General features: G+C 41.4%; 1 protein-coding gene across 3 annotated transcripts in view; it reads left to right on the plus strand.

Moving 5' to 3' along the window:
- Negr1 (neuronal growth regulator 1) overlaps window positions 1-20483 on the plus strand; it is a 738499-nt gene that overhangs the window by 552511 nt on the left and 165505 nt on the right. For all 3 annotated transcript variants that reach the window (XM_028882947.2, XM_028882948.2, XM_037207286.1), the window contains exon 5: window positions 14085-14205. In XM_028882947.2, coding sequence (XP_028738780.1) covers window positions 14085-14205 — 121 coding nt within the window. The remainder of the gene's footprint in view (window positions 1-14084; window positions 14206-20483) is intronic.

Here is a 20483-nt window from a genome sequence, read left to right on the forward strand (position 1 = left end):
ATATAAAATGCACATTAGAATTATTATGAGTAATTAGGGCAACGTAACAAGTGTGCATGAAAGTCCCAAAGCTCATTAAAACATTAAAAGACAAAACCTGTTCTACCCAGTCTTCCTGCTTATTCTGTATAGATAAGCCAATGCTGGGTAATCTGAATTTCCTTTTTTTTTTTTTTTTTTTTTGAAATATGCTTTTGGACATTTGGTTCCATTAGCAAATACAGGTTTATTTACACTTTGGAAGAAATAGAAGACATGTGTGGGCATTTGTGTGTGTGTGTGTGTGTGTGTGTGCGTGTGTGCGTGCGCGCGTGCGCACACACACACACACACACACACAAGCAAGCAAGCATGTACATGCACACACAAAACACACACACACACACACACACACACACTGCATTAGATCACAGTAAGATGTATTATTTGGTAACATGGCCAGTCCACCTCATATGATTCCTTCAATATGAGGAATGTAAAATTAGGGCCTGGGAATATAGTTGAGCAGTTAAGGCTCTTTTTGCAGAAGACTGGACATGAGTTCTGGGCTACATGGCTCATAACTACCTGAAATTCCAGCTTCAGGTGGTCAATGCCTTCTTCTGACCTCCATGGGCACCCACACAGATGCACAAACACAGAAAGACATAATGTTCAATATTTAAAATGAAATAATTCTTAAGAAAAATAATGCAAAACCTCCTTGGGCCACGAGGCTATGAGATGTACCATGGGACACACTGGAAAGTACTTGTGGATGAAGTCAGATATGAGCATCATCCAGTCCAACTTCACTGTCTTGTAACGTGTCACACATGCCTCACCCTGTGAGCTCCACACTAAAACAGTGAACTCCAACCCAGACAGAGCACCTACACTGGGGACATGAGCGGAATCATGGGGGCAGGGCACCACAGCTCACACTGCTTCAAGATCCCCACCTGGGGATAAGCAAACAAATTGCTTCTAATATCCTCAAGGTACAGACAGGACTTAACCGCCCCCCTTCAGTTTATACACAAGGTGAATAGATTACCCAAATGAAAATATAATTCAGATTCAGTTAATAAAAAGACTTTTTGGTCAAAATTAGACCTTTAACAAACATATCCATTTATTTAATTATAATATTTCTCCCTGTGTCTATAATACGTAATGTCAGGAAAAGCTTTAGCTTTAGATGAAATTATAGGCTAATAATAATAAACGAATTCCATTTCTAGATCTTTACTAGTTAAACATCTTTGGGGAATGTACATTATTAGAAAGTGGCATTGTTATATATATTAAAGCATACAATAAAATGTATTTGATTATTATTTTACTCCTTGAACACAGTCCACAGTCATCAGAACTCTTTGGGGAACTGAGCTGCACTGAGGTGAAAAGATCTGTAAGGGGGCTGGTGAAATGGATCAGACAATGAAGCCATGTGCTAATCAAGCCTGATAACCTGAATTCACACCTTAGACTCCACATCCACAAACAGAGTGTTGGCAAGGGGGGTTTTAGCATATGTGCATGTGTGGGCACTCACGCACCGCACACGGGCGCACACACACGCACACCCACACACATGCACTCACACGTACACACACTTAAATGTAAAATAATTTTTAAAAGGAAAGTTCTGGAGGGGGTGAATTATAAAAAGGACCCAGAGTGGCAGACAGTACTTCATAGAGATGACACTTCCCTTCCTCATTCACTTATTCAGCAAAATTCTACCGTGTCTATAGTGTTACTGGCACTTCATGGCCTGGAAAGACCCCGCAGCCATCACTCCACACCAGGAAGTTCCTCATTCCATTAGCACCTCAAGCTTCTCTACGGTCGTCATGGCTTTAGTTTTTTACCACATAGGAAATAAGTGGAGAGAAGAAAGCAATAAGAACAGGCATAATAAACATTGAGAGACTGGGTGACATGAGGCATAAAAGTCTGTTTAAGTTGCCAAGTGCAATGCACGTGGTCTTGTACAGCTGAAGTTGTCCCATGATGGGTCTCATCAGGACCTCAACAACCCCTTCCTCACCACCCCTGGTTTTCAAACCACACACTCGCTGCATTCCTGATGCCATTACCAGTCTGTTCTCTGTGTATATCTTCACTTATGTGTTTTCCACCCAGAACTACTCTGGAATCTACTATTTCTTTTAGATGCTTCACTTTAACAAAAAATAAAGCAAACTCTGAGGACAGACTCACACATCTCTTTGACTTTGGTGTGGAAGAAATAACTGAACATGAGTGACTTTGGAAACCTCTACCTACAGAAAACATAGATAATTCCTTGGTAATTATCGTCCTTCCACCCCCCTCCACACACACACAAACATGTAGGAATTGTTCTCTCTCCAGCTCCACAAATGATGAAATGGCCATGCTACTGTGTTAGCTACAACATTACAGCAAAAGAGAACAGACACCCAATGAGAGAAGGATTCTGGTTATTATTTGCTACTAAAGTCACATTATTGTGACCATAACTGACTAAAGTCATCTTTAGCCATATCATTGTCTGAGATTCTTTTCTTCTTGAAATATATCGGTGGGGGCCACATATAAAAACCAAAATGTAAGAGTCTAGAATTTTGCTATCCAGCTGTGATGTTCTAACACCCACATTGATAGTGCTCCATGCAATACTATCTAAAACACAATAATGAAAGTCTAATGTCAGCTGTTCTGTTTCATATCATACCTAAATGCTATGTTCAATATGTTAAATTATATACGTGTGTGTACATGTGTGTGTGTGTGTGTGTGTGTGTGCGCGCGCGCGCGTGTGTGTAAAGAGATAAAAATGTAAGACATTATTGTACAGTAAAACTTACCAAAAATGTGAACATTGCATTGGTCCTTCCTGAGGCACACAATACTAGAGAATTTGAGAAATGATGGGTTTTTGTTTATTTGTTTTGTTTAACACTAGATGCTTTAAGCACAGGATGCCACAGGAATGTCTGTCTCAGGCTAGAGGACTGGCATTAAGAAGTCTTCCATCTAGGTTCTTATGGCTTCTCATCTACCCCAAAGCTATCACAAAGGCCAACACTATTGTTTTTATTGAAAATTTATTTTATTTGACAAAAAATTGTGTTGTGAACTGGACACAGTATGCTGATAACTGCTCAATGCAACACAAATCCTAATTGGTCTTAATAATGAAAACCTAGAGTCAGATATAGGGGCAAATGCTGAAAGATCAGAGAGACAAAAGAGCAAGCCACAGCTTCCACCTCTTACCTTGCCAACTCCTCAGCCTGAAAAGGGAGCCAAACTCCTGTCTCCACTTGCCTTATATTCCTCTCTCCACCCAGCCATATCATTTCCTGTCTCCACCCCCCTAGTGTGGAGATTAAAGGTGTGAGATCCCAAGGGTTGGGTCAAAGTCATGCCCACCACTGCCTGGCTCTGCTTCCCTTTTAGATTGGATCAATCTTGTGTAGCCCAGGGTAGCCTTGTACTCACAGAGATCCTTCTGCCTCAGCCTCCCGAGTGCTGGGATTAAAGGTGTGCACCACCACCGCCTGACCTCTCTGGCTAACTAGTGGTTTAACTCCACACTTGATCTTCAGGCAAGCTTTATTTGTTGTATCAAAAACAAAATATCACCACAGCTCCACATACACAGAGCGTAGTGACCCAGACATTACCATCCCCTCCGATATATGTTGTTTCAGCTTGAGAGGCTAGCTTCTCACAGGCCTTCACACTTTTAACCTTGCTGTGTCTACATGTTGTTCTCAACACAACATCCCCAGTTTTTCTATTAAAGCATGGCAAATCCTCCATGCCTGCAGAGCACAATCTTGTTCATGACTTCATGACAGTACTCTGTTATTCAGACTCGGGTTTAATTCACCAGTGACCTGTGAAACCCTAGTGCTGTGGGTTGATACAGCATGGGTATCATCTTTCTTGCACCTTCTCCAAGTCTATTTAAACTGTGACATTTGAGAAGCCCCCTTCAAGGCCTTTATTCTTGACACCCCTCAGTCTGGAATGTTGATTGTCTGCATCTCTGCATGGTGACTGACTTCCTCATTTCCTTGTAGCCCCTGCTCTTTAAGAACCCTCACCCCCTATACAGAAAAAGAACCCCAATGACTTCTATCCGTGACCTCTTCTGTCTTAAAAGTCTTACTCCCCAAACCAATCATCACTGCATCACAGTTTGGTAATTATCACCCCTCATTAGAATATGTAGTCCACAAGGGAGACCCTTCATGCAATCTCATGTCCTTATAGCAATGGTTGAAATCAAGCGCTTGATAAAATCCTATTACATCATGATAGTTGGATTTTTTTTTTAAGTAACTATTCAGTTCTCCATACTATAAAATATTTGTTATGTTGATATAGGCTGGGAAGATGTCCTAACTCAAGTTCTCTGACCTAAGAAGAACATTCCTGTGTCATTGCCATTGTGTGCTTAAAGCAGTTCTTGTATTTTAAAGACAAAATTGAGTCTCTCGGGACTTGGCAATGTTCTCTGAAGGCAGCCGTGGACTGGTTGTAGAGCTGCTATTGAACAAGCTCTTCAGAGTGGGAGCTGTGAACACACAGGACCTAGGAATTTGCAGTGAGGGTACCACGTGAGACTGAGACCAGGGAGAGGATGTTAGCTGTGTTAAATAGACACATGTGTGGAGGGTGGAGCCTGGGTCTTCCTGGCAGCTTATTTGTGTGTTGTTCTTGCTGACATAGGGTTTTTTTTTGTCAGTCAGACCTTTTCTTTTTTGACACACTCTTCAGCTGCCAAATTACTTTGTCGTCAGGCAGTTTTTGTCATGTCATGTTTTTATTTAATCACTGTAGGAAGAGTGGTTTTATTCCTTGTGAAATACTCCTAGTCCCAAATAAACTCACACCATTTCTTTTGAAAAATTCTAATTTTCTTCCCCACCATCCTCCTGCCTCTCCTGGTTTCCTGTGACTCACTGTTTGTAGGTGGCATACCTCCTGCTTGTCTTCTGTCTTTTGGCTCCTCCTGAACTGATCACACTTCCTACTAGATTCTTATCTGTGGGGTTGTGACAGGTCTGCACACACATCTGTACCCTTGCTCCCTGAACATGTGGAGACACCACAGCACAGCTTCCCCAGAATACAAAGGCGGTCTGATGGACACTTTACACCTCAAAATACAGGAGTCAATGTGGTTCTGGTTAACAGGCTCATTTTCTTACTGAGGGTAGATTTATGTGTCACTGTGGAGCTGACCTTGAGCTCATGCCTGCAATGTGCATGGTCTATGCCTGCTTCTGGATTCCTGCATGTGTAAGTGGTAGCTACCACCAGCAGCCAGACCATCACCTCCTTAATGAATGGTGCCCTTTCAAAACATGAACCAGAGACCTCCACTCCCTGGAGTGGCTTCTCGTCAGGTGTCTGATCACAGCAGTGAGGAAAGCAACCAATGCCCGAAGGAATTGGTGGTTTTGTTTGGGGAGATGTTCTTCACGGGACGTATTTTCTGTAATCTTGTTAGATTTCTATCCTCTTCCCTCAGGCATTTGATATAGAGGTCAGAATGGAGAAATGAATAGTTTACAACCCCTTTCTATGATATAAATTACATTTTTCTTTAATTTCTCTTTTTCTTTTTAGATACTCAGAGGGTTTCTTTTCTCTTCCTGTAAGACTATGTGTGGAAGAAGATTCTTTAAAATGCATTAGCAGTATGAATTATTCATTTCTCAGAATTAAACAATTTAATAACTGAATTTTAATCAACTTCTTAATGTTCTATTTTAAGATTATTGAAGGCCACAGTAACCAAAGGAAATAATAAACCATTCAGTCAACCAAGAAACTGATTCTATCCTTATTTTATGAGGGCAGAACCAGCTCCAGCCTATAGTTCCATCCCTAATTCTTTATGTTTACAGTCATGCTTTGGGTAAAGCTGAGGTCAGGTGGAAAACAAACCCATGAGGAGCTCAAAGAAGGAGTCCACCTATCACCAATATTACTGGTGTCATTATTTAGACTGATAGCAAGAATCTTAGACATGTGAAGTCCAAAACAGCCACAATTTGAAACTGATATCAGTCTTTCTTTAAAAACATAGTATTATTTAGAACAATAAGCAGAAAATCCTTTTATAACATTTTTGTTAATTCTTAGGAAGTGTCATCCAATGCGTCTTGATAATATTCATCTCTGACTCATCCCCCCAGTCCTCAGAGATCACCCCTTTCCTTAGTGTCCTTTTGACTGTTTCTCGGCCAGTGTCCTGATCCTCTGGCTCTTCAAATCATTCCACATCTGTTGTGGGATGGTCTGTATGTCAAATCTGTTGCTCTGATTGGTCAATAAATAAAACACTGATTGGCCAGTGGCCAGGCAGGAGGAAGTATAGGCGGGATAAGGAGGAGAAGAATTCTGGGAAGTGGAAGGCTGAGTGAGAGAAACTGCTAGCCGCCACCATGACAAGCCGCATGTGAAGACACCGGTAAGCCACAAGCCACGTGGCAAGGTATAGATTTATGGAAATGGATTAATTTAAGCTATAAGAACAGTTAGCAAGAAGCCTGCCACGGCCATACAGTTTGTAAGCAATATAAGTCTCTGTGTTTACTTGGTTGAGTCTGAGTGGCGGTGGGACTGGCAGGTGACAGAGACTTGTCCTGACTGTGGGCCAGGCAGGAAAACTCTAGCTACACACATCCTCTTCCAGGATGTTCCTCAAAGCTTAAGTGTAGTGATTTTGTTGTAAATGTATTAATTAGTGCCAGAATTTTCTTCTGTGGAAAAGAAAATGACCTCATCAAATATTTAACTGAATCAATGCATTGATTTTGAAATGCCCAAGCATAGGATTCCCCAGTCCAATGCATGCCCTTCTAAAAGATGTACTCTTGTGCTACGTGTATTTTTCGTGTTCCATCTCATTTTGAAGCCCAGATCTCTTATTCCTTGGCCAGGCAAATGTAAGGCAAATCTACCCTGTCTGGCTTCTGAATAAACCATCTACTAAAAAGCAGAATGCATGTGGAAATCTGGGAAAGTAAAAAATAATATCCTAGACCAGCTTCCAGTTGAGTTAATTATTGGCCTCTAGTGTAAGGAAAACACACTTTTACAAATCAGCTTCGCTTTCCATCTGTATCTTGACAGTCCGTGCGCAGGGAGAGTATGTGGCCATGGTGCTTGCTCCCCTGAGATAACTCCTGCTTTAGATGCTTTTATTGACTTCTAACTCAGTCCAAACCACTAGCTAAGCTCTTCAGGGACTGTCTTGTATTGCCTGGACAGTAGTTTGGGGAGGTAGATAGAACTTATTTTATAGATGAAGAAACTGAGATTTAGAAACATTTAACTTAGTGAGTGTTAGAACCACACATGACTGCAAGTGGAGGCTTCTTGCCACACACTTCACCACTATCTATAAGTTTAATCTTGGAGAAAGCTGAAGGCGAATGCTGGCCAGAGATTGAATGTAATGCTAGAGTCCTCAAATCATGCAGATAAAGATTCAACTCTATCTTGATTTGATGTTTATTGTCATTATGATGATATGAGTTCTTTACACCTTTTTTCCCATCAGTAATAACATGTTCAGTTCTTGACTCCCCTTGAAGTTAAATTTGTTTATAAACCAAGGACATATTTTCTTTTGAAGTTTGCTGATCTGTCCTTTTTCTGTGAATCAATAAACTGAAATATTGTTGGTATTTGTGCACTGAGATTCTACTGTCTTCAGAGAAAATATTTTCAATTATCATTCTCCTCATCTGTGATTGTAATATAGTGATGGGCTATGATACGGTTGTGTGTTACAGCATGTTGCTAATTGTCCAAGTCTTCAGCTAGAATTCCACCATTGTGTGTATACATGAGTGAACACAGGCACACACATGCACGTGTACACACACACACACACACACACACACACACTGGATTGACCTGTTGTCTTCTATTCTGTGATTTCTGGAAACTTTAATTTATTTTCAAAGACTGCTTTATTTTAATCCATAAATTCTGGAATCCAAGTCAAAGGCATCATTGTTTTCTTACCTACATAGCTTCTGTCAGGATGATTCTTCCTGTTGTCCTATTCTTTGGGAAACCTGCACTTCCCATTCCTACTTGGGCATGCTTCCTTATTTACAGTTATTTAATGCTCTGCCCTTATCACTGTTCATCATTCTGAGGTATGTGGATAGTTGTCAGCTTTTAATGAATGAGTCTCCCAAGTTGCATTTCACCTGCTTTGGCTTAGGAAATCTACTAAAGTGATTCTTTGGCATGTATGTATTTTTGATGACAAGGCTGTGAATAGCCAGACCGCCAACTAAGGATGGCAAAAGACAAAAAGGTCTTCGGGCTATTGTTGTGTCACCAGGAAAATGAGTCTGATTAGGCTTTTAAGTGCCAAGGAGAGCATTTCTGCTGTTTGCACCTGCACAGCCTGGAGTTTTGACGAAGAACCTTTCATTACCATCTTCCTGAAATGACTGGCTACACAACACAAGGAACTAACCCCACCGAGACAAGAAAAGGAAAGACTCCTCTTTGCAGAACATCTAATCACACGAGTGTTGAATGGCCCCTGGTTGACTTTTGTGCTGGCTTTCCCCAACATCTGCTCTTAGCACTTACCTAACATCTGTCTGATGACATTGTCTGAAATCAATTGTTTTTCACTGTGCTTCTGCTCCGTTCACAGGCAGGTATGACTTGGTAAAGAGCATTGTGCTCAACTGTGCTCAATGCACCCCATTGTACTCATAAAATTTGAGGGCTCAAGCACTAACTTTCTTTGCCATGTTAGTGTTTTGAAAATGTTGCATTTGAATGGATTCAAACAGTTTCTGTGAAAAGAAAAACAGTCTTCAAACACAAGTACCTGACAATATGTGTGTCTCATCTTTAGACAGTTTATATGGCTGGCACAGAGTAGAAACTCACAGAAAAGTCACTCCATTTAATCATTTTCCAGGACAGAGACTAATCCGTTTTTTTTTTTTTTGTTTTTTTTTTTTTTAAACTTAGAACATTTTAGTGTAGAATTGCTATTTTAGACAAGTTGGCCTAGCATATTTATGATTTCAGCTGTTATAAGCTCAGTTGGAAATTTAATTGGGCATAATGGTTGTCAAGCAAGTGGGTGACCCTACCCCCTCAATGCAAATACTTGCAACTTCCTCCTTACTCAGAGTCACTAAAGGCCACATGGTTCATAAGCACCTGAAAGCCTGAGGAACTCAATTTTGCTACAAGTTGTGAGTCAAATGACAAAAGACATGGTATAGGCCTAGTAGACCAGATCATGTCTTAAGAAATATGAAACCCATAAATAGCCTATATAAAACCTTCTGGAATTATATGGTCATAATACTTGTGTTTCCAGTGTGTCCTCTGAGAAGCACTATGGGGATGAACCCTTCCTGGCATCCTTAGAAATTTCTGGGGTCTAAACAAACGACTAGGGTTTGAAGCACTGTGAACCTGGAATTTCCCTAAATCATCCAGCTGCTACTGACCAACTAGTTAGGTCTAAATAGGCCAAAGATCTATTTAATTATTTTTCATAAATCCTACCTTCCCTATGGAGTGGCCTATGACTTTCTTGTCATTCTGAGGGATGTCAGGCCAGCTCCCAACAAGCCTGCCTGCTCTGTTCCTTTCCTTTGGCATGCTATTCCAGACAGCAGCCAATGTCTCTTCATGGATTAAAGGCAAATGCCACTCTTCTGCTACAACATCTGCCATCCCTCACCTCCATGGCACAGCATCCAAAGCCACTATGCTGGCCTTTTGGATGCTGTGAAACCAGGCTCACAGAAGTATGCACACTATGTCCTCTCAAATATCCCATTGAAGCCATTGACCATTCTCTGGACTTCGAGGACCTAGTTCTGGCTCTTAAGCCTGTTCCACTTTTGTGTAGACCACACTCATGGCTACTCTTCCCACAGTTTGATTCTCCACTCAACTCTTACCACAAAAGTAATGAACTCAGCCATTGATCCACATAAAAGAGATCCTGCTTCCTTCAAACTGCTTCACATGCACCGGTTTGTGTCTAGCTGTACAGGGGACTTTTATTATTGTTTCAAGAATTTGGTACTTATGGAAAAATGAATAATTAGCTGAATAATATTCCCCATAATGTCTTTGCAAAAGATGTACAATAGCATTAAAATGTAATATGAATTTTCATTTTCCTAAGAAAAATCAATAGAGATGTTAGCTCACTTTATAGCTGTGGACATGAAACGGAATGTCCATGAGAAGCCCTCTCCATACTTAAGAACCCACGGCCCTCAGTTCTGTGTCTCTCTACCACACAGTATGTACTTGGGACATTTTCTAATGCATATCTCTGTTAATTATTGATGCATTTTTGGTCTACAATTCCATATGACATGGTATGTGTCTTTACAGTCACTGTCCTTCAGAGCTGCCTACATGCTCCCAAATATGGTACTGTCTCATTAATGTTGGCTGTCAAGCACCCAGTGCCCAGCCATCTGCACACTGGACTGTTATAAAAGCCTTTTAATGGTGAATTAGGTTTTTATTTTGGTTCATTACGCTTGGGTTTTCAGGCAATGTTTGGGATTTCATGCATTTGTTTGTAATGAGTCATGGCCCCCTTGACAAATGGGAGACTAATTTCACTAACCCTACCATCAGCAGAAGCTTCTGACAGAGGCCTGTTGCATATGGTTATTTTGTCTTCAATGATAGTTGGAAATCATAAGAGACTACACCCTGTCAGCATGACGAGGAGAGGGTCAGGAAAGCCTCTCAGGACAGTAGGCAAGACGCCTAGCCTGCGCCTCTCTCAATTAGGCAGACACATAGCAACTTATGGGTGAGCGGCTATGTGGTAGATGCCTCGCGTGTCTTTGGCTGCGTTCTCCAAGGCAGTATGAATCTCTATTCAAAATAAAAATTATGGATTATTGAATTCCTCCTTATATTGTATTTCTGTCTCTATATGTACATTCATATATTTAATTACATGTACAACATATTACTTCATATTATTTTCTCATTCAAACATTTCTGATAAACATTCTTTCATTATTTTCACTAAGTTATTAGAGCAATTAAAATTATTACCTTGCATTTTTTCCTTAGAGTATAACTTAAACTTTACTATTGAGAATAAAATTACTGCAGATAATAGAGGTGTTATTATTTCAAAATGAAGTGCCAGGAATAGAAAAATGATGAATTTAGCAGATTCTTTTAAAGGATAGACAATATTCTCTTGTAAGAATGGTTACTGTTTCCGTATTCACAAGATACTGGAATCAACACTAAAGCCTCCCCATCTTATTGCTCAATGTATCTCTAGTACACACTTACCCAGGACATACTTATAAATGACTTGTATATCAAGCTTCTAGTTGTAGGGACTCCTCTGGTGTGGTGTCATTTAGAATCTGTTATGTCCAAACCTTGCTCAAAATGCAAATACTCATGAAAAGACATTTTCATCAAACTCTTAAGATCCCCCTAAGCCTCTTCTGCCTGACCATTCCTATCCCACCATGTGGATATCCTCTTCTGCCTGACCATTCCTATCCCACCATGTGGATATCCTCTTCTGCCTGACCATTCCTATCCACATTTTTTTCTGACCATTCTATCCACCATGTGGATATCCTCTTCTGCCTGACCATTCCTATCCCACCATGTGGATATCCTCTTCTGCCTGACCATTCCTATCGCACCATGTGGATATCCTCTTCTGCCTAACCATTCCTATCACACCAAGTAGGTATCCAAGCAAATCTTCCAGTGTTCTAAGCCAATCACCCTCACCTCATGGTGCCTTCACATCTTACTTTCTTCTATCAAGAAGTCCTGATGAGCCGGGCAATGGTGGCGCACACCTTTAATCCTAGCACTCAGGAGGCAGAGGCAGGTGGATCTTTGTGAGTTCGAGGCCAGCCTGGTCTACAGAGCGAGATCCAGGAAAGGTGCAAAGCTACACAGAGAAACCCTGTCTCAAAAAACCAAAAAAAATTATTTATCCATTCTTCAGTTGAAGGGCATCTAGGTTGTTTCCAGGTTTTGGCTATTACAAACAATGCTGATATGAACATAGCTGAGCAAGTGCTCTTGTGTTATGACTGAACATTTCTTGGGTATATGCCCAAGAGTGGTATATCTGGATCTTGGGGGAGATTGATTACCAATTTTCTAAGAAAGCGCCATATTGATTTCCAAAGTGGTTGTACAAGCTTGCATTCCCACCAGCAGTGGAGGAGAGTTCCCCTAGTTCCATATCCTCTCCAGCATAAAGTGTCTTCAGTGTTTTTGATCTTAGCCATTCTGACAGGCGTAAGGTGGTATCTCAGGGTTGTTTTGATTTGCATGGCTCAATCTGGGAGGAGAGGACTGGACCTGCCTGGACTGAGTCTACCAGGTCGATCTCAGTCCTCAGGGGAGGCCTTGCTCTGGAGGAGGTGGGAATGGTGGGTTGGCTGGGGGGAAGGGGAGGGGGTCAGGAAAGGGGGAGGACAAGGGAATCTATGGCTGTTATGTAGAACTGAATAGTATTGTAAAACAAAATATAATAATAATAATAATAATAATAATAATAATAATAAAGAAGTCCTGATGACCCCAACTTCTCGTGGATTCCAGCCACTTTGCACCAAACCCATTTTCCCATCCTCATGTGTCAGCACAGTTTGCCCCCTCACAGCAATCCTCAAAGCCTCCCTCCTGTTCCTTTCTGGCCTCAGACAGTCCCTTCCTCAGCACAGCATCCTATGATGCTTGTAAAGCTCAAGCCAAGTGATATACCTGGGTTATGGTACATGATTTCTTTAGCTCCCAAGGACCCTTAAGGTCCCTCCTGTTCTCCATCCTGCACCAATTTTGTCACTATCCCCTCTTTGTTTCACCAAGATGAAAATTACCGTGGCTTCAGGGTCTCACAGCTCAGCTGTTATCTCTACCTGGGAGGCTTTCTCCAGATATCCACAAAGCTAGCACACAATCCCCATCTATTCTTTCAAGATTCTTCATTCTCAGGGAGGACGTACAGACCATACACACCAGGAAGAACACCTGAGATGTCTAAATGAAACTGCATTGCATTCCTTGATGTCTTTCTGGCAATACTGCTGTGAGGGTAAAACTTAGGGCCTAAGAAGTACACTACATATACCACAGTCCATTTGTCACTTTCTAATGCGGGGCATTTTATTTAAGCCACTTAGCTATGACATTTGCTGTTTGTAGTCTATCTCCTGCTCACCCACCTCACATGACCGGTGCTATATGCATATGTTAGGAATTTGGCCATGTTGCTCTCTGGGAACTGCCTGCCACATGCTGGAGGCTCAACAGACGTTTGGTGACTAAAGTTTATGGTTTGATCCATCCCAGTAAATCACTCAGTGAAGAGAAACCTGCCTTAGCTGGAGCCACAGTGAGGAGTAGGAAGGACATAGCATCCAAATCAGTCTTCAGAGCTTTGGAAATGGAGAGCATCTGTAGACACAAGACAATGTCACAAAGTCGCTCATCACAAAAGACCAGGAAGGATCCTCAGCTTCATGCACCATTGTTGACTTCCAATTCTGTACCAAAGTAGCTGTTTCACCCTCATACAGTGTTTGATGTCTCTAACTTAGGTTTTCATATTGGTAAAATAGGAATAATGTCCTCCAAGCTCAGAGTACCATGTGAGGAAATCAAGAACCTGAAGCAGCTGGCAAGTGCCAGCTGCTGTGATTGCTCAATAAAGGAGGGTTAGATGGAGCGCAGTTTGACCGGGATACAGATGAGGTGTTTGCCTCACTGTGCTATTTTTCCAATAGAAACCCAGTCAAAATGTATTGCATTTACTCTGTACTCCCCGAGAACATTCATCTATTGTCCAACTTGAAAAATGGAGCTCAAAGTGACTTGGTCTGGTGTTTGAAGCATAAAACACAGTGACTGGTCTGCACTGGACTGCCAGGCGTGAGATTGCTTTGAATGTAGAAGGAATAGACTTGTGTGTGTGTGTGTGTGTGTGTGTGTGTGTGTGTGTGTGTGCCATCTCTGCTGAAGATTACTTCTCTTTACCCACCATGGTGTTTTTGTTTCTTTTTCAGTTGCACCTACAATTCAGGAAATTAAATCTGGCACCGTAACCCCCGGACGCAGTGGGCTGATAAGATGCGAGGGTGCAGGTGTGCCGCCTCCGGCCTTCGAATGGTACAAAGGAGAGAAGAAGTAAGGGCTTTGTGAGCATCACTGTGTTTCAAGCACTTTGAGCTAATGTTTGTGTTCCAATACAACTCTCAGAGGTTTCTGTAAGTGGCCTGAATGAGCCTCAGCATCCTCCTATGGGCAAGCAGGATGGAGAGCTCACACAGGATGACGAGCTAATAACTTTGCAGAAGAAATGTCCACATTGGTTTCTGTAATCTCAGAGATGGCTGCAGATGCCCCAATGCTGATACCACTCCCTTCTCTGTCTCTCTCTTCCTAGCAACCATGTATACTTGAAAGGCAACATTCCTCTCAAGGGCTTGAGCACAGATTACATGAGAACACTTCAAAAGCAATGGGGCTGCAGTCTGAACTCTGCTTCCTCAATAAGCCAGAACCCTTCTCCTGCCTCACTCTACCATGAGAAAGTTTAATGGTTTATTTTATAGGCTTGTATGTTAATATTCCCTCGTTGTCAGGCTTGTAGAGGAGAAGTCATGCACAAAAACAGGACTAAGCACGGGGATTTCAAAGCTTTTACTTCTGCTTAGTATGGCTGTGCCCTCGGGATGTCCCAGAAATCTTGGCAAGAGCTACTGAGCAAAGGAAGATATGAGCCAACAGATTTCACTTTATTTCCCAGCAGTAGACTCATTCAAACCTCTCCAGCAGCTCTTACCAAGCCAGAAATGAAGACCACTGTGGGTTGACTGGAGGCTACAATATGGAGGGGGTAGGGGGTGTGTGTGGATTATCTCTATAGATTTGTATTTCCTTCAAATATAAAGAATATAACCAAGAAAAATGTCAAGTGTAACTTTGTAAAACTGCCTCTTTTAAGTCTAAACATTAAACTAAATACTGTCTGCAATTCTATTGAACAAATTGTGTGGGATTTATATACTCAGATCATAATCATAACTACTTTCAGCTGATGTCTGTAAAGAAAGCCAGTGAAAGCACACAAGAGCTTGCATATTGACTCACAATGAACGAGCATGGACATGATGTAATCAGGTGTCTCTGTTTTATTGTATTTGCACATGAATAGTGTATGCATGTATGTGTATGTGTAGGCATGCTCAGCCCAGGAGTACATGTGGAGGTCAAAAATCCATGCCCAGGTTCATTCCCTCTCCACAGAACAGTCTGTATCTGTGAACTCTCCACCCTGCTTGCTGGGACATAGCCTCTCACTGAACCAGAATTTGCCACTTTGGCTGGGCTGGTAAGGTCCTCCTACCTCTGTCTTCCCAGCTCCAAGACTACAGACATTTCCTGCCACTCCTCAATTTTCCTGGGGGAATGAGCATGGGCCCTAATGACCAGCAAGCACTTTACCCCTGAGCTGTTTCTTTATCCTTCTGCTTTTGAAATCAGAATCAGAAGTCAATATGCTGAAGACAGCCTCCCACACCAACAGAAGGTTTGTGATGAAGGTTGTCGACAGCATGCTTTGTTCTAAGTTACTATGGTTTTGCCTCGATGTTTGGAAATGTTTTATATGCACTTCTTGAAACTGGGAAGGTTTCAGTTTCTCAATCATTTAGCTGATTAACTTATGCTATCCACAATTCTAAATCTTTTCCTTAATGACTTTATAGGAGACTTGGTTTAAACACAGTGGGGTTAGATGAGCTGGCATGTAGTTCCCCTTATTCCACTCACTAAGTTTGTGCATCCAGCAAGATAGTCTGTGTAAGGTTCTGGAAACCCAGGTTGGAAAGTTCCTTTGTGGTGATCTTTGTGAACATTATCCTGGAGAATGCTGCTCCACTTTCTGAAAGTCACAAAACTTTCTGCTCAGATACATTCTTATCTGGTTGTCCAAGAAATATCTATGAGCATGAGGCACATCTTGGCAATATTTGTAGTAAATGGGGCCTCAAATCTTCCTTCCATTAAGACATCTCTGCAAGAGCTCTGAGTCTCCTGTTCTCCATAACAGGCAGTTAAACACTGATTAAGATTGTCTTACCTGTCTTTCAAACTCAGATTTTGATCTGTGGCATTTAGTTCCCAAAAGCTAACAGTAAGAATCACTTGTCCTCCAAATACAAGGTCCTTTGTTAGTGTCTACCTTATTTCCAATTGCCTGTAATGCTCTGGAGTCATACTCTCTCCTAAATCCTTTAAGCATTGCCAAAAGAGCTACAATGATCCTGGGGACCTTCACAGCCTGCAGCACATGTAGCAATGGGGCAGTCAATGCAGGAAAGGAGCTTCAGTCCTTACTGAAGAAATGGGCTGCAGAACCACTTGCTGACAAGGAAGGTAAATTGATTCTCCCACCAATGTTTCCAAAACACACTCACACACCTGCAGAATATGTCGAAATCAGATGCATATATGAAGGGTAAGAACATGGTTAGTCCAGAGAGCAGTGTATCTATCATTGTTTGAGTTATAGCTGAAGAAATATCCAAACTCCCAAACACTGCTAGAATAATTTCCTCTCAAACTACCATAAAGCAGTTCATATGTGGAGCTTGGGAGAGCCGAGGATCTGCACATAGGTGATCTGCCCTGATGGCCTATGCTGTTCAGAGTGAAGCTCACCCATTGTTGTGCAGAGGTGGCACTCTGAGCTGCCAATAGATGCTAGTTCCTAAGACAGAGTGACAACAGGTGCTGATTCTCTTCCTTCTGCTCACAGAAAACAAAGTGTTTCCTAAGCATCTGCACAAGTTGAGGCAGTTGGTGGCAGAGCTGGGGTCTCATAAGTCTTCATGCAGAGCCCATGGGGTCAACCCCTTTACTCTGGCACTCAGGATAGCTCTGCAGCCTATCAAAAATGTCTCGAACAGTCACAACACCAAGGGCAATAGCATTTCAGGTGAATCACTGACCGCAGAACAAAAGATGGCTCACAGAACCTTACTCATCACTCTCAGTGACTGTAGTGAAGGATGCAGAAACAAGATGGAATTAGGTACACATGCCACAGGGACACACACATCAAGTTTCAGAATTTCTTCTGAATCCCCAGGACCCTACCCAGGAGAAAGCTTCTGTCAGAGACCACATCAGGATGGGACAGTTCTGGCAAGCTCTTTGTTTCCCAGAGGGCTTTCATCTGTGACCCTTCCATAAGCATTCAGAGATAATCTCTACAAGACTTTACTTGTATTTAAGAAAATGCTTACAAATGTCCATGTCTTTTATACTAAGATTATCAAAGATAAATTTTCATTTAGATAAACACACGTACATACATACACATACATATATGCACACACTTACAAACATGCACATACATGCACAAACACATACACAGAGACATACACACATGCACTCACACATAGATGCACACATGCAGACACACACACATGAATACACAGACACATTCACACAGAAATATGCACATATGTACTTGCATACACACAGATATGTACACACATGCACAAGTACACAAAAATGCACAGACACACATGCACTCACTCACACACACTCAGACACACACAGAGACATATGAACACATATACACATGTACACATATATAGATACATTCACACAGATACAAAATCAAACATGCAAACAGATACAGACACAGATGCAGATAAATGCACAAAGACATGTACACTCACGCACATGTACACACGCACATGCACACACACACACACACACACACTCACATGGCCTGGGAGATGGTGTTGGTGGCAGTTCTTGGCAGATAGCATTAGTTATTTGCCATGTGGGTATCTCCATAGGACTGCTTGAGTGACTTTCTGCCATGGCAACAGGCTTTCTCCAGAACCAGTGATCTAGGAAACTGCAGGATAGAAGCTGTGACACCCCACTTCTCATGACCTTGTGTTAGACTTCACACTGTCATTTCTGCAGTGTTTTATTAGCTGCACGGGACAGCCCTACTCTCTATAGAAGGGAACTATTAGGCATATGGTAACAAGAGGTGAGATCATCAGATGCCATCTTCAAAGATGGCTCCCCCACACTGTGTCTTATTGATGATCTAATTGGGTTTTATACTAGAAATATTGCCAATTTAAATTAGCTTATTGCACTGTTTTTTTTAGCAACCATCATGAGAGTGACTACATTTATACACTTTTGCTGAATCATTAGCCATTGGTATAAGGTAGTCATTTTTAAACAGCAGACTCTCAGCACACCTGCTAGGGACAATCCTAATAAGCTTAATTTTATTCTACATACATTTTAGTATTGGGAAAATTAGGGATTGAGATAATTGATATAAAGCACCAAGTATTTAAGCTTTCTTGTCTTGATAGCATTAGCATCTTGTGTTAGATCATAATTTTTTGCATGATTGCATAGCATAATTTCTCCTCTTTTTCAAGATTTCCTGAAATTCAAGTCCAAAGCCCAGAAAGCCAGGCTTTCTGATTTCTCTAGATCATTGAGACTGCCTGAGGCTTTTAGGTGGTAGGTATATTTATTAGTTCATTCTACATGTATAAATATGTCAAAATAGCTACTGTACTCAAATTGATAATTCATATTTATCAGAATGGTAAGTCAATAAATACATTTTAAAGATATAATTGTAGTCATTAGCACAGAGGCTAATTCTAGCCATGCTTTGGTAAAGTCTTTAATTCCAAGACTGTGTCCTTCCTAACTGATCACCATAACTTAAGATAGGAATATAAAAGTTACAAATGAGCTCAAAACAAATTACTCTAATGAATTCAAAAGAAATTCACACTAAAACATTTAAAACTATCAGTTGATAAGGTAAAACAAATGTACTGCTAAAATTGTACTATTTGGACTTGACACTGTAGGAACTATACCATTAAATCTTTTTAAGCAATACATTCCCAACTTAGTCTGTGTAGGTATAAGTATTATTTATAACATCCCCACAAAGAATAAAAATAGCTATTGTGGCCAGTTTAGCATTTGTGTGAAGGACGAGTCACCTCCATGCACAAAACATGTGTACAGAGACTCACACAAGATGTACAGAGATTCATATATATGTGAGCAGATGTCAGTGTAGAAAAATGCAGAAAATGAGCCTCATACATGATGACCTTATAGGATCAGTGTTTTATTTTTCTCTTGCTCTGATGAAACCCTGTGACCAAGGCAACTTATAAAAGAAAGTGTTTGACTTGTGGTTTCAGAGAGTCAGAGTCCATGATGATTGAGTGAAAGGAGAGTTCACATTTTCATCCACAGCCACAAGGCAGAGAGAGAGAGACAGAGAGACAGAGAGAAAGAGAGACAGAGACAGAGCACACATTGAGAATGCATGAGGAAACATTTTAGTAGACAGTTTGGTTGAAGAATAAAATGCAACGCTAAGCAGAGCTTCCTACCCAGATAACAGTGAAATATGGCATCATTGTCTGAGGCTGGAACACAGGAAAGAGGTTTGTGAGTGGTGTGTGGGATGATGAGCGACAAGGTGGACCAAGGTGTCACTACTGTGCAGAGTCCACCATCCAACAAGTGTGTCTGTGCTCTCACAATTCGTCCCTGTCAACAAGTGTGTCAGTGCTCTCACAGTTCATCTCTGTCAACCCAGTCAAGCTCTGATCTGACTACTTTCTTCATTTTTCCCTCAACAAATTGCTGTCTCCACTACATGGCAGGCCATCCCATTCTGGCCTCACTTTACTTCCCTGATTACAAATCTCACACTTCTGCCTCCAACCACCTGAGCCAACACCACCCTTTCCTTTAGTTGATTCCTTTGCTAGTAAAGACCCTTGAATATACATGAACACACATGCATATGCACACATGCACTCACAGATACACACATGCACACACAAACAGATGCACATACACTCATACACATACATGTATCCATATCCATACACACATAGGCACATATATACACACACTAACATGCTCTATCCCCTGATGCTCCTATGTGTTCCCTCTCACTACCCAGTCTCTTGCCTCATTGAAGATGCCCCTGTCCCCAGCAAAGCCTCTAGAGTCTTTCATTATTGGGATTTTGTAGGGTTTCTGAATGGAGCAGAATCCTCAAGGCCCAGTTGGGCATGACCCAAGGGCCCAAAATGCTGGACACACAAGATAATCAAAGACAGGCTGGAAAGTATTTCCAAATTTATTGTGTTATGCCAAAGAAAATTAGTGACCTGGACCCTTATGAGAGACCCTTATGCAGAGCAAAAGCAGGCTTTAATAAGAATATTAAAGAAAAGAGAAAAATTGAGAGAAAGTAACAATAAGGACAAAAAGGAAAGGCAAGAGATGCTCCAAAGAGTTGTAAGGATTTCCCAAGGGAGAAAGGGACTATGAGACTCTTCTTATCTGTCTAGTTCAGTTATCATACA

The sequence above is a fragment of the Peromyscus leucopus genome, chromosome 6 (genome assembly GCF_004664715.2).
Source record: "Peromyscus leucopus breed LL Stock chromosome 6, UCI_PerLeu_2.1, whole genome shotgun sequence".
In the NCBI taxonomy this organism is placed as follows: domain Eukaryota; kingdom Metazoa; phylum Chordata; class Mammalia; order Rodentia; family Cricetidae; genus Peromyscus; species Peromyscus leucopus.